At 32.7% G+C, this 13,050-nt stretch overlaps 1 protein-coding gene across 4 annotated transcripts; it reads right to left on the bottom strand.

Annotated features, from left to right (window-relative positions):
- Positions 1 to 3,189: 3,189 nt before the first annotated feature.
- LOC132726614 (uncharacterized) lies at positions 3,190 to 13,039 on the bottom strand. Of its 4 annotated transcripts, none has more exons than XM_060711955.1 (5): positions 6,795 to 7,145; positions 5,887 to 6,316; positions 5,600 to 5,624; positions 5,249 to 5,347; positions 3,190 to 4,039 (listed from the first exon to the last, which is right to left on the bottom strand). In XM_060711955.1, exons 1-5 carry the CDS (start codon positions 6,869 to 6,871, stop codon positions 3,813 to 3,815), a joined length of 858 nt encoding a protein of 285 aa, XP_060567938.1. In that variant the 5' UTR covers positions 6,872 to 7,145; the 3' UTR covers positions 3,190 to 3,812. The 4 variants fall into 4 exon arrangements, with proteins under 4 accessions (XP_060567938.1, XP_060567941.1, XP_060567939.1 ...); XM_060711958.1 differs by lacking the exon at positions 6,795 to 7,145 and adding an exon at positions 13,018 to 13,039 and having other exon boundaries at positions 3,192 to 4,039; XM_060711956.1 differs by lacking the exon at positions 6,795 to 7,145 and adding an exon at positions 12,771 to 12,871 and having other exon boundaries at positions 3,193 to 4,039.
- Positions 13,040 to 13,050: the final 11 nt, after the last annotated feature.

The following is a 13,050-nucleotide window of genomic DNA, read 5'->3' as shown; positions in this document are numbered from 1 at the left end:
TGGTCATTTAGAATACATTACAAATCTGAATAACAGATTAAGATTTAAGAATACCATGTGAAAGTTGTTAGCATACATAGATTAATACTTAAGGGTCTATTTTTTCTCTTGTTATCTATGGACCCCAATTATTTATTTTCTGATACAGTGTTAATACAATACACAAAAAAGACTAGGCATAAGCTCTCTATGAGTGGACGTTCAATATACCTTTATAATCATGTTTCAATATAAAAATTAATGAAGAAGCTATTTTCTAAGCGTAGCCGCCTATCGGGTATTAACCAGAGGAGACTTCGAGTAACGAGATATTAACAGTATTTTACCTTCGCGGGTCCTTAATACAGAGTCCACTAAAAGGAGAGGATCTGAATCTCAAAATGTGTGGAAATTAAATAGACAGAGAAGAGATATGGAAAAATATTTTATATGAATAACTTGAAATATATGGGTAGATGGCAGTCTGGAGATTATGCAAGTCTTTTTATTTTCTTCCTATGTCGAAAAATTTGGTTGCTATGGCAACAAATAGACTTAAAATATGACAAAAATAACACAGAAAGTGGATCCTGTGATAACACAAAAAGGACTGAAAATCTTTGAAACTTGACATATGGATAGATGACAGTATACACGTCGAAGTTTTGATATGCTAGACACCAAAATTATTAGAATTACCCCTTTGAACTTAAAATTTTCTTGAATTTTTTTTTTTTTTTAAATTGTTATATATTTTTTTCCCACTTTTCTTCTTTGTTACTAGAAATAGTATCTGCTGAAGGTAATTTTTCTTTGTCATCACTCAAATCATATACGACAGTGTTCATAGCATCTTTATTTCAAGTTATCTCTTTAGTTTAAGATTTTTGCTTTTGAAAAATTTACATTCTGGTTACAAAAAGAGAGGTTTAAAGATTTGCTCACTGTCTGTCCATCCCTAAAAACTGTTACCTGAGATCACTTTTAAAGAACTTTTCCAACAAATTAATTCAAAATAGAGAAAAGTTAAAACATAAGTTATATACATTTATATTAATTCTGAGAAAATTGGATCTTTTGATTATCTGTTGAATAAACATAATTTCCTTACTAGGCAGGGAAGTACATTACTATGATACAGTTCATTCATGTCTTCCATAATGCCATAATTGAATGGCCACGCCCCTTCAGAAAGTTGCTGAGGTTCTAAACAGGTAGGGGACTTTTGTATTGCTTGCAATACTATGATAATTGCTTGTTTCTTTTCTATTCCTGTCTATAAGACTACAAGGCATGTTTTCTAACGGCTTCTATAAGAAGTAATAAGGAGTAACAAAGAGTAAATATTTTAATGAAAATAACTAATATAAGTATAATAAAATCATGCAACAGCTGAAAAACATGAAAGGCAAATAGTTATGTCCTGATAACAGTTGTAATTCCTGCTAAATGCTAAATATAAATATTTACAATATGCACATGCATACTTAACTAAAAGAAATAAACATTATGTTCTCAGAATTACTTTAAATGGTCAAGTTCTTTTTTTTTTTTTTTTTTTTTGTTTGAAAGAAAGTTAAGCAGCAATTAAAAGCAACTGTAAAAATATCTTGTGATGTTGTTAGTTTGGAACTATTGCACACTATCATTGAACAAAATTAACACATGCAAGAACACTTACTACCTCTATATTTTGTAAATTGACACACCTCCTAAAACCATACAGAATAAAATTTAATGTAATATATGTGTATAGCATAAAATAAAGAACATTGTATATTGAAAACTGTTTCATTAGTAAACATACAGTAAAACAAAGTTCACAACAATATATATTATAACAGCATGTGATATATATGTGTGTTGTGTGTCAACAAGGCACAATAAATTTGCATGTATCAAGCCCACCAAGTTTTTATGCACTTTCCATTGGCTCAGTTTAAGAGATTTCAATTTCAACAAGCAAATTCGTTGAATTTATATCCCCCGCCGATTACTGGTTATTATTAACACAACAACTGAAGACATAAGGCTTTATTTATATATTAATCATGGCATAAACTGTAATATCCTTTAGAACTTGTAAGCGCCTTGTTCCTTCAAACAAGAAGAATTTTTAAGTTTTCACTAATATACATTATAAGGAAAATTCTTATGACCCCTCTGGAGTGGGGCCAATTTTGACCCCAGGCTAAAATTTGAAACAATTTTGGTTAGAGGGACCTATTAGGCTTGATATCATATTAATCCAAATATCAAAGCTCTAGGCCTTGTACTTCAGACAAGATTTTTTTAATTTTGCATTTTGAAACTCCATTTTCTGGCCCTGTGACTAATGATTGTGATTGAAAAATTACAAAATTTTTACTAAGTCAAGGGCAAATAACTCATAAAAATACTAAAAAATATCCAGACGAAAATAACACCAGGTGCACCAACTACACATACTGATCAACAATTCCTGTAAAGTTTCATGACTCTAGGTCAAATTACTCTTTGAGTTACATGCGACACAAGTTTTAAAATTACAAAATTTTACTAAGTCCAAGGGCAATTAACTCTAAAAATACTAAAAATAATCCAGACGAAAAATGACGCAGGTGCCCACAACTTCACTTGCTGATCAAATTTCCAGTAAAGTTTCGTGAATCCAGCCATTAGTTGCAGAGAACTACTCCGGAAACGAATTCGGACAAAATGTTTACTGAGTCAAGCGGCAATAACTCGTAAAAATACTAAAAAATATCCGGACGAAAATACCCAGGTGCACAAACTACACATACTGATCAACATTCCTTGTAAAGTTTCATGACTTCTAGGTCAAATACTTTTTGACGTTACGTGCGCACACAAGTTGAAATTACAAAATTTCTAAGTCAAGGGCAATAACTCTAAAAATACTAAAAATATCCAGACGAATTACCCAGAGTGCACCACTTCACATGCTGAATCAACATTCCATAAAGTTTCGTTGAATCCAGCCATTTAGTTGCCAGAGAACTACCGGAAACGAAATCCGGACAAAAATTTTACTGAGTCAAAGGGCAATAACTCTAAAAAATTACTAAAAAATAATCCAGACGAAAAAAATACCCAGGTGCACCAACTTCCATGCTCATCCAACATTCCCATAACAGTTGTCCGTGATATTCCAGCCATTGTTGCAGAGAAATTACCTCTGGGAAACGAAATTCGGACGGACGGACAATGCCAAAACTATATCCCCCTCCCGATTCCATCGGCGGGGGATAAAAAGCTTAAAATGTGAAGCTTACAATATCCTGTCTACTTTGACTTCACTCTTGTGCTCACTGCCCTGGTCATGGCATGTTATCATCCCACTTGTGTTTAAACTGTGCTAATAGACGAAGTCTTTCTCATTAACGAAATATAATGGAGCATATTTATTTGTTTTGGTGATTTAGCATCAGTGTTCATTTGTTTGATTGGGTTTTACATCACACCGACACAGTATAGGTCATATTGCGACATTCCAGCTTTACTGGTGGAGGAAGACCTCAGGAGCCCTTCCATACATTATTTCAGGCACAAACGGACACCTGAGTATCATCAGTGTAACAAAAAACTTGAGTATTAAATTATTTCCATTTGTTGCACATTTTGAATATAGAGCAAAGGCTTGACTTTGTAAACCAGACTTGCCCATTATCTGATCTTGATATCTCTCAAACCAATGTAGATCAGCAGAAAGCAAGTATGAATTAGATTACAAAAATATACTCTGGTATTGCTTATACATGAGCTTTCACTTATATAAAATAAAACTAAAATAAACCCTAAAGAGCTATCTAATCACAGTAGTATGACACTGTTCAAGTATCCTTTCTTCTGTAAGCTTTCCACTCCTCGGCTATTTTATTGACACCGGGGAATATTGCCCAATACAAACATAGGAGCAATATATAGTGTATCACACTGAAAACAATATGCCCTTCCAAAGGTGTTCCATGAAGTCTGTTAGTTCTTCCCAGTTTTAAGAAGGTGGTAATATACTTCCCTGTGGCAACTGTTAAATTCATAACTGCCGTTGTAATGACAACTGAAATAATAAATACATACTTTGTATTACAAAATTATAAATTTTGCCTCTACTTTTATGAATTTTATATACATGTCTTATTTTAACCTTTTCCCTCATATAAGCGTGTTTTGACGGCTTTTTGCCCCCCTCCCCCTTTTTGTGGCCTCAAACAGTGAAAAAATGCCCTATTTAGGCCCCAAACACTGGTTTTCATTTGAGAAATGTTGTTAAAAAAGAAAATTTTGGACATGTGACAGGCTAAAAATGGCCTCAGATCGATCTTAGGGTAACTAGTAACCGACGCTGAAAAGCCTTTTACTCTATCTCAATTCATTGAGAAGTTGCAGCACTTTGAAATCAGTTTTGATGGAAAAAAAAAAAATGCAAAATAGTGATTTTTGGCAATTTTGAGACGTCCCCCCGTTGCCATGGTAACAGGAAATTTACGATTGAGCATGCTGTTACAGAGGCTATGGTGTAGTCAACATCTGTGCCAAGTTTCATCAGTATTGAAGCATTTTTCATAGTTTCATAGCAGTTTGAACTTGTTACAGGAGGCTTTTCAATGAAAACGGCCATTTTTCGCAATATGCTCATGGGGTAAAAGGTTAAAGGCTTATAAAACTTGGACTTTGGACAAGATAATAAGAAACAAGAGCTATATTGTAAACATGAACTGTAAATCAAACAAGGGCTGCTAGACTGACAGCCAGCTTGACTATTCTTACATCTTGACAGTACAACAAGTCTGTAATTACAGTTCACATCATAGACTGGATTCTTCTACATGAATATCCAGTTAGCTGACAGAGTGGGTACTGCCTGCTTATGCCGCACATAATGCAGAAAGGGGCACATGAGGTTTTTACCTGGTTAAGTTGGAATGTTGCCGAATGTATGTGACCAAAACTTTAGTAAAACAAAATACTGCTCAAGTTAACAATGACCTTCAATCGAGCAGCATGGCCCTCACATAGACTAAGAATTTTTTTTACTATTTGTATCAAATATTTTGATATTCATAAATTTAAATACAGGTTACAGACATGAGTCAAGGACATTATTTCCACATTCACTGATGCCATACGTGTGCCAACTGATCATGGACATGGTGTGCACTATTTGCTATTCAGGCAGTATATATTTTGAAAATTTACCTCAAAATAATGAATGGTTAAGATGGACAAGTCCATTTAAGATATTAAGCTAGGTAAAAGTTAAACTTACTTCCTCCTGCAACAGATGGAATTGGTGTTGTGTCAAGCTGCATGGAAGCTAAACTGACCAATGTCAATATATAGGTGTTACGAAACCATGACAACATGCCTGAAATTAAAATAAATAATATGCCTTAATACGTGTATACCTATCACATCTCACCAAACAATAGTGTGATGGTGTAAAATCCAACCTTAACATTTTTATATTCTAATTTCTTCTACAGAGTACCACCCAATAAAGCAATATTTAGCAGAAAAGTTTGGATTATTAAAATGGCAAATAATTACAAAATGGTTCAAAAATTAAGCAAATACAAGTAAATAAGAATTTTTTTAGGATCATGAATACTGTTCTTACCATTTTCAATGGACATTTTTTCCATCTGAAAGAAAAGAAAAAATATTAATTGATACCTGTACATTCATGTAGATCTACTAATTGTACACTCCTCAGTTTCCATTTAAAACAATATAATATGATATATATATACATGTAAAGGACAGATCCAATACTCCTTCTTCTGACAATACATTGTCTACAGTTTTAGGTAATTCTTACACAATCTTTATTTTTTAGACGAGGATAGCCAAAACTAAATTTTCAATCAATTCAGAAAAATGTTATTTGTATAGAAACAGCTGTACCATATATTTATGTAGAATTTTTTCTTCATTCTCCTCATCTATTGTCCGTGATGACCTTGATGACCCTCGAGTCACTATTACAGTGTTCCTCCTATACAAGTCTTCAATCCCTTTTGTATTGAATATATCCAGAACACAAATACTTGCTAAAGTATGAAAACCTGCAGTTTTTTGTGAGAATAGCTTATTTATTTGTGATTCAATGCAGTTTAAATTCAGCTGGTGACTTCTACTTTGATGACCTCTAGTATTTCCATGCAAATAAAAACTAGATATATTTCTTGTGCCTAATTTTTGTGGATACCAAAGCACACTATTCTGCCAACCGGAACAAAGGCCTTGCTTATGTAGGCATGTCAATGTTTTCATCTTTTTACAAGAATAGGATAGATTCTTCATGATGTAAGTGCCTTCAACTATGCTCACATTTCTGAAATAAAAAAAAAATTATATAAATGATGTTTATAGAAAAAGGTGATTTTTTTTTCAAGCTAAGGATATTATAAATACAATTTGTAGTTAAAACTAGAATATTTATTGTAACAGGGCCCCTACCCTCTCATTCAAAATCCCGACTTAAAAGCCCAAATACTGGAAAAAAAATCATTGAAAAAATCATAATTGGTTTTTAAATCCATCAAAGGGTTTTTACCAATTTTTTAAAAAATTGTTTCAGACCCGTTTAAAAAACCCCCGTAAAATATCAACAGATCTGTATTGTAGGCTCAAATACAGCCTGTATACAACTGAATTCTTCAAAATTTTATAATTAATGACAATACAACTCTTCTATGAAAAGAGAAACAGAGATAACAAATTATTTACCAAAACAATGAACCTTAAAAATAATTTCCAACATATTATACACTAAATATTTTTATTAAAATTTTCACTTAAATGTAACATACCCACTTACTCCGACAGTATATGTTGCAAATATTTTATAACATCTAATAATTTTACTATGTAACACATCAGTGCACATACCATAATATATATACCTGTGTTACTTCAAGCATATGTGATGAGCTTTGCATTAATGGTATATTCAGTCTAATGTTCAATAATGGTGGGCTGTTGTAATACTGATGTAAAATGTAGATTTTTACAGACCAAGTTATAACTGTCTGCCATTCAGTATGAAATACTCTGCATCACAGCACAAATATTGCAAGCTTTTACAATAGTAGTGAAATATCTATAAATCAATACTGTAAATATTGATTACCAAGCTTAAATTACTTAATCCTTTTATGTCCAGATACATTCTTTAATTAACAGGTAGCATTATTACCTTCAATTTACATACCCGGAGTTATAATAATGTTTCACATACTCAAATAGCTCCCTTTTTGACAGAAATCAAGTCTCATTATGAAATTTTGCCATCAAAGACCTGCCCAGCACACCTCATGAATAGTATTTTAAAGTTTGTGTATTTTTTTTTTATTACATGTTCAATTTTGATGAATTTTTTTGCAGGGTATTATAAGAATAAATAAAGTCTTATCTAGGCAAAGTTTTATTAAGATATGCCAAATTTTTTTCTAAGTTATAATGCCAGTACAATTATTTCTGGAAACTACATGGCATCCTGTTTAGCAAATTCTTGATATAGTAATGAATTCTGTATAAAAGACTTTGACAAGCTGAATATATTGATTTTTCACTTTGTCAATCATATTGAATAGAACATTAACCGACTTTTGGCAAGGGAGGTACATTGATAAGTTATCATGTGTCGCCTATGATGATAGCCAAATAAGCAAATGAATTGAGGGATGACTGACCAGTTTGTTCCATGCATGTTGTGACTACTTTTAAGCATGATGTAGCTTTTATGTAGCTCGAAACATAAAAACCATTAATAGGCAAAAACCCATTTTTTCATTCAAGGACCAAAACTCAGTCAAAAATTTTCAACTGGAAAGCAATTCAATGTGCGCAAGTACTTGAAATACTGATCAATTCTGTAAAGTTTCACTCAAATTGCATATGTAGGTGGAGAGAAGTCAATCCAGACAAAACTTTAAGAGATAAAAATAATTAAAGGGCCATAACTCTGACAAAAATCATTGAATAGGAAAACAAGAACTGTCGGAGGACAGTAACGCTCGACTATTCGAAAATTTGTCACAAGGGTGTTTCATTGAGTATAATAATGCTTACCTATATGAATATATAAAATTGTCCGAAAAGGTACAAACCCTTCAAGTTTCAATACATTCCCTTCAGTAGTTATGGAGATACAAGCTTACACACAAAAACTTAGCCAAGAATTTATGAATCGAAAAAGGGGCAAAATTATGCGAAAAAGTAAATCCAAGTTATGGGACTTGTGCCAATCATCTTAGATAATCACAGACAACAAGAGTGTGAAGTTTCAATCCATTCCCTTCAATAGTTATGGAGATACCAGCTTACACGCAAAAACTTAACCAAGAATTTCTAAGTCGAAAAAGGGGCATAATTATGTAAAAAAGCAAATCAGAGTTATGGGACTTGTGTCAATCATCTTAGAAAATCACAGAGAACAAGAGTGTGAAGTTTCAATCCATTCCCTTCAGTAGTTATGGAGATACCAGCTTACATACAAAAACTTAACCAAGAATTTCTAAGTCGAAAAAGGGGCATTATTATGTAAAAAAGCAAATCAGAGTTATGGGACTTGTGCCAATTATCTAAGATAATCACAGAGAACAAGTGTGTGAAGTTTCAATCAATTCCCTTCAGTAGTTAAAGAGATACCAGCTTACACGCAAAAACTTAACCAAGAATTTCTAAGTCGAAAAAGGGGCATAATAATGTAAAAAAGCAAATCAGAGTTATGGGACTTGTGCCAATCATCTTAGATAATCACAGACAATAAGTGTGTGAAGTTTCAATCCATTCCCTTCATTAGTTATGGAGATACAAGCTTACACTCAAAAACTTAACCAAGAATTTCTAAGTCGAAAAAGGGGCATTATTATTATGTAAAAAAGCAAATCAGAGTTATAGGACTTGTGCCAATCATCTTAGATAATCACAGAGAACAAGTGTGTGAAGTTTCAATCAATTTCCTTCAGTAGTTATGGAGATACCAGCTTACATACAAAAACTTAACCAAGAATTTCTAAGTCGAAAAAGGGGCATAATTATGTAAAAAAGCAAATCAAAGTTATGGGACTTGTGTCAATCATCTTAGATAATCACAGAGAACAAGTGTGTGAAGTTTCAATCCATTCCCTTCAGTAGTTATGGAGATACCAGCTTACATACAAAAACTTAACCAAGAATTTCTAAGTCGAAAAAGGGGCATAATTATGTAAAAAAGCAAATCAGAGTTATTGGACTTGGGCCAATCATCTTAGATAATCACAGAGAACAAGTGTGTGAAGTTTCAATCCATTCCCTTCAGTAGTTATGGAGATACCAGCTTACATACAAAAACTTAACCACAGGGACGCCGACGCCGACAAATGGGTGACTGCATAAGCTCGATTATTCTGCGAATAGTCGAGCTAAAAATGATGATATTCGCAACTGGACTTGGTCATTCCTGTAAAGTTTGGATGAAATTGCACCAGTTGTTTTTGAGGAGTAGTTCATACAAGATTTGTGTTAGACGGACAGACAGATGAACAATACAGTACTTATGTGGCTACTTTTTTTGTTCTCTCAATTGTTCTTTTTTAACCAAGTAATGGAAAATAGCCACATAAAAGCATTACAGAATGAATGACATCAAAGAGAAGTACAGTTACCTAATTTGCTCCTCTAGCTACATACATGTAAGTATCCAAATGTTAACTCAGACAGATGGATGAACGGACAATGGAACTGTGATCCCTACTACTCTGAAGCAGGTGACACAAAATCCGGGAACTATCTATAGCTTATATAAACATCACAATAATCCACAAGAGATATTACAAATGTGGAGTATTATAAACTTATAAGTACTTCTCTATTTGTCAACAAATAAAACATACACATTTTCAAACAGTAATGCACTAAACACATCAAGTTTAGACTGAACTTTGAAGGTCATTTTGCCTAAATCCATTTAATTTTGTACCACTCTTAAAAATAATACTAAAATACAAAAGGTAAGCCACAAATTTTATCAAAAAACATGCAAAAAGTGTGTATAATCCAGGGAATCTTACAACATAGCACAATAGTGCAATGATGTCTTTAACCAACACCAACAAGTTTGTCAAGACAATAACTCTGCTTTTCTTCTAAAAGGTGGAGCTAATAAACCTGTTTTGTTCTGTCTATTAATCAAATGTACAACAGTGATGAATCATCTTTGTGTATATTAATTTAGTTGTAAAATACAGAAGATTTCACACACAATATTACATAAAGTGCACTTGAAATACACTACATGTGCACCACTAGATAGTAAAATTCAATGAACTAGTGACAGTATAAAAGTCAGATTGTACTTGATTGAAATTTTGCAAACTTACCAATCTAGCATTATATCGAAGCTGTGCACATGTGTTAGAATGTCAGCTTATAAGTATATTTTTTAATTATTAATTATTAATTTTTAAGTATTGCAAACAAAGTTATCACTATGATCAAATCAATTTACAAACACTATTTTATTAATATTTCTATTTAAACATAAACAATTTTCTTACATACAAAAAAAATTAATCAAAGCACAGAAGGTGCTGAATTTGTTTGGGTCTCAGAATGTCAGAAAGGTGAAGGTTGTGAGATTATAAACCAATTTGTTTGTAAAGTGTCACCAAATTCTGTTTCCAGTGATATATCTTATGATAGTAAATTGGCTATAAGACTAATTGCAACACTGATATTCAATTCAATGTTTATTTTGCTTAATCAATTAAAAAAACAACAACAAAAAACAACAAAAAGTTGCCTGAACTGGGATTCCAACTCTGGACCTCTCGCTTCTAAAGCGAGCATGTTAACCCTTCGACCACGGGGAGTTATAAGATAACAGCCTGAATAATACCATATTATTCTTAATTAGAGTTTGTAACCCTTATTAATTTCGATATATTTTGTTTACGGTAAACCTGTTGTTTAACACTGAAGTAAATAATCATGGAGATGAATATAACATGTATATCTATAAGAATAACACAATATTAGAAATCTTCGACCAATCGGGAACTATTTTTTCGTTACTAAAATTAATGCGCCTGTCATTTGACAATCTTTACGCAGTGATCTCCCCTTAATTTTTTGGTGTATTAATGTACATATGAAGGGAAGTAACGGCTTCGAGATTTTGGACTACTTTCGGCATTTGCAAATAAGAACATCAGGGTTTACAAATAACAAACATTTGTAAATATGCAGTATAGAGGTAGTGGCGCAAGTCTCCCTGTCTCCCTGTCATTTCAACATTAATAACACATTGAATGTGATTCTATGAAATTTCATCTGACATAATAGTTATAATATCATTCATTCCTTTGATCATTAGTGTATGCACACAGAATGGTCCTTCACATTTCAAGAATGCCTGTCAATATTTTGTGTGCAGAACTTTAACTGATCCCTAATCTGTCCATTTAATTTACAAACTTTCGCCTGTCTGTCCAGTAAAGGTCTAAATCCCTAATTGAGGTCACAATGCAGCTTAATTGATTATTGGTCTTCCTGCTTGGAAATGGCTTGCAAAACTTGTTTTACTTTTTGATATTTGCAAACATTACATACATATCAACAATGTTCTTCCCTGTTGCTTTTTATTATTTTTATTGTCTCATTTGATGCATAATTTTTAGATATTCAATTTTGTGTGGATGTCAAATTACCTAATTTTTCTATGCAACTGGTTTTTTAACATGTGCACTGAAAGAAGAAGTTGATGTATAATGTCAAACTTTTGAATACATGACTTAAAATACATTGTCAATGAATCCTGGAAAATTACGCTAGGTGCTTGTAATTTATTGATTGTACATTCAAAATAAGTGCATGTTTTTTAAGCATATAAGCAAGCTTTTGAATTTTAAACATTTTAATATCATAACAAGTTGACCAAAATACATGTATGGAGATGAGATGACAAATTCAGGACTAGATTATGTACATTGTAGCTGACCAAAATTAGGGAAAGAGATGACAATTTTACCATATTACATTGTATCATCATGACTCTTGAATATCCTTCACAAAAAATGTCTAACATATTTTTAATGCTTACGGTCGATGATTTGTGCCATATCATATTTTTGCACCACTGGGCACCTGGGGAAAACACCAAAATATGACAAAGTACTTATATATACTTTGTCATACTTTTGCTCCTTGTACTTTCTCTCTGCTGTGTGCCAAACAAATCACTTTGCGGAGCTCCAGTTAAAAACACGAAAATACCACAAAGTGTCTATTGTGTCATACTTCAGCTATGCAGAGCGCCTGAGGTGAAAATACGAAAATTGGACAAAGTTGTTACATTGTCGTATTTTCGTGTCTTTGACCTGCGAAGCAAAAATTCCACATGGCACAAATCAGCCATCATAGTGAATACTCCATAATTTGAACTTTAAATGTCATAGACAGGGGATCATCTACTTTTCATAGTCTTGTCTTATGGCATACCAGTTCTAAGAACTGGTGGCCAAAGTAATCTCAAATTAATCTGTTAATCGTCTGACAAGACTTTACAGAGGAAAAGATTTAAAGTCGTGAAGGCCTTGCATGGTAATTCAACTAATAAAACTTGCTGATATAATTATGTAGATAATTTTTGGACAGGCGATGTCTTGTTCCAAACAACAGCCTGAGCTGAACAGCTCAGTAAAAAAAAATAAGTTTGTTAAACAGGTGCCAAAAAGACTAAATGTATCTTTTCTCTTTAGTGACCAATCAACGCGTTGAACACCTGTGTGTAAAATGGGTCATACCGTTCACGCTTTATAATCCAAACGGATCTTGAATTTTTAATGAACCGACATCAAAATCATAGATCTACTAGTCATAACTTTGACTTTTGAATGAAGTTTTCGGAAGTTTTCCCGAAAAATATTACGGTGACAATGTAAATATTATACTTCCTGTTTAAATTGAAAACAATACGCCCATTTTAACGACGATTTGCGTGACATTAAAAGTGACATACTGTACATTTTTTATAACAAATGAAAAACGGACTATTTTTGTTTCAGGGAAGGTTGTCAGAGACTT

Source organism: Ruditapes philippinarum, unplaced genomic scaffold (genome assembly GCF_026571515.1).
Source record: "Ruditapes philippinarum isolate M1 unplaced genomic scaffold, ASM2657151v2 ctg1760_1_1_1_1, whole genome shotgun sequence".
Taxonomy (NCBI): Eukaryota; Metazoa; Mollusca; class Bivalvia; order Venerida; family Veneridae; genus Ruditapes; species Ruditapes philippinarum.
Note: the sequence above shows the minus strand (reverse complement) of the source record. Positions and strands in the feature narration are given on the sequence as shown.

Bases quoted from the DNA above. Each gene is read 5' to 3' on its own strand.
- LOC132726614 (XM_060711955.1), bottom strand. From the start codon at position 6,871: ATGTGCACTGATGTGTTACATAGTAAAATTATTAGATGTTATAAAATA. The intron at 5,625-5,886 runs GTACAGCTGTTT...CTTTTCTTTCAG, and splicing joins AAATTCTACATAAATATATG to ATGGAAAAAATGTCCATTGA. The intron at 5,348-5,599 runs GTAAGAACAGTA...TTTTAATTTCAG, and splicing joins AAAAATGTCCATTGAAAATG to GCATGTTGTCATGGTTTCGT.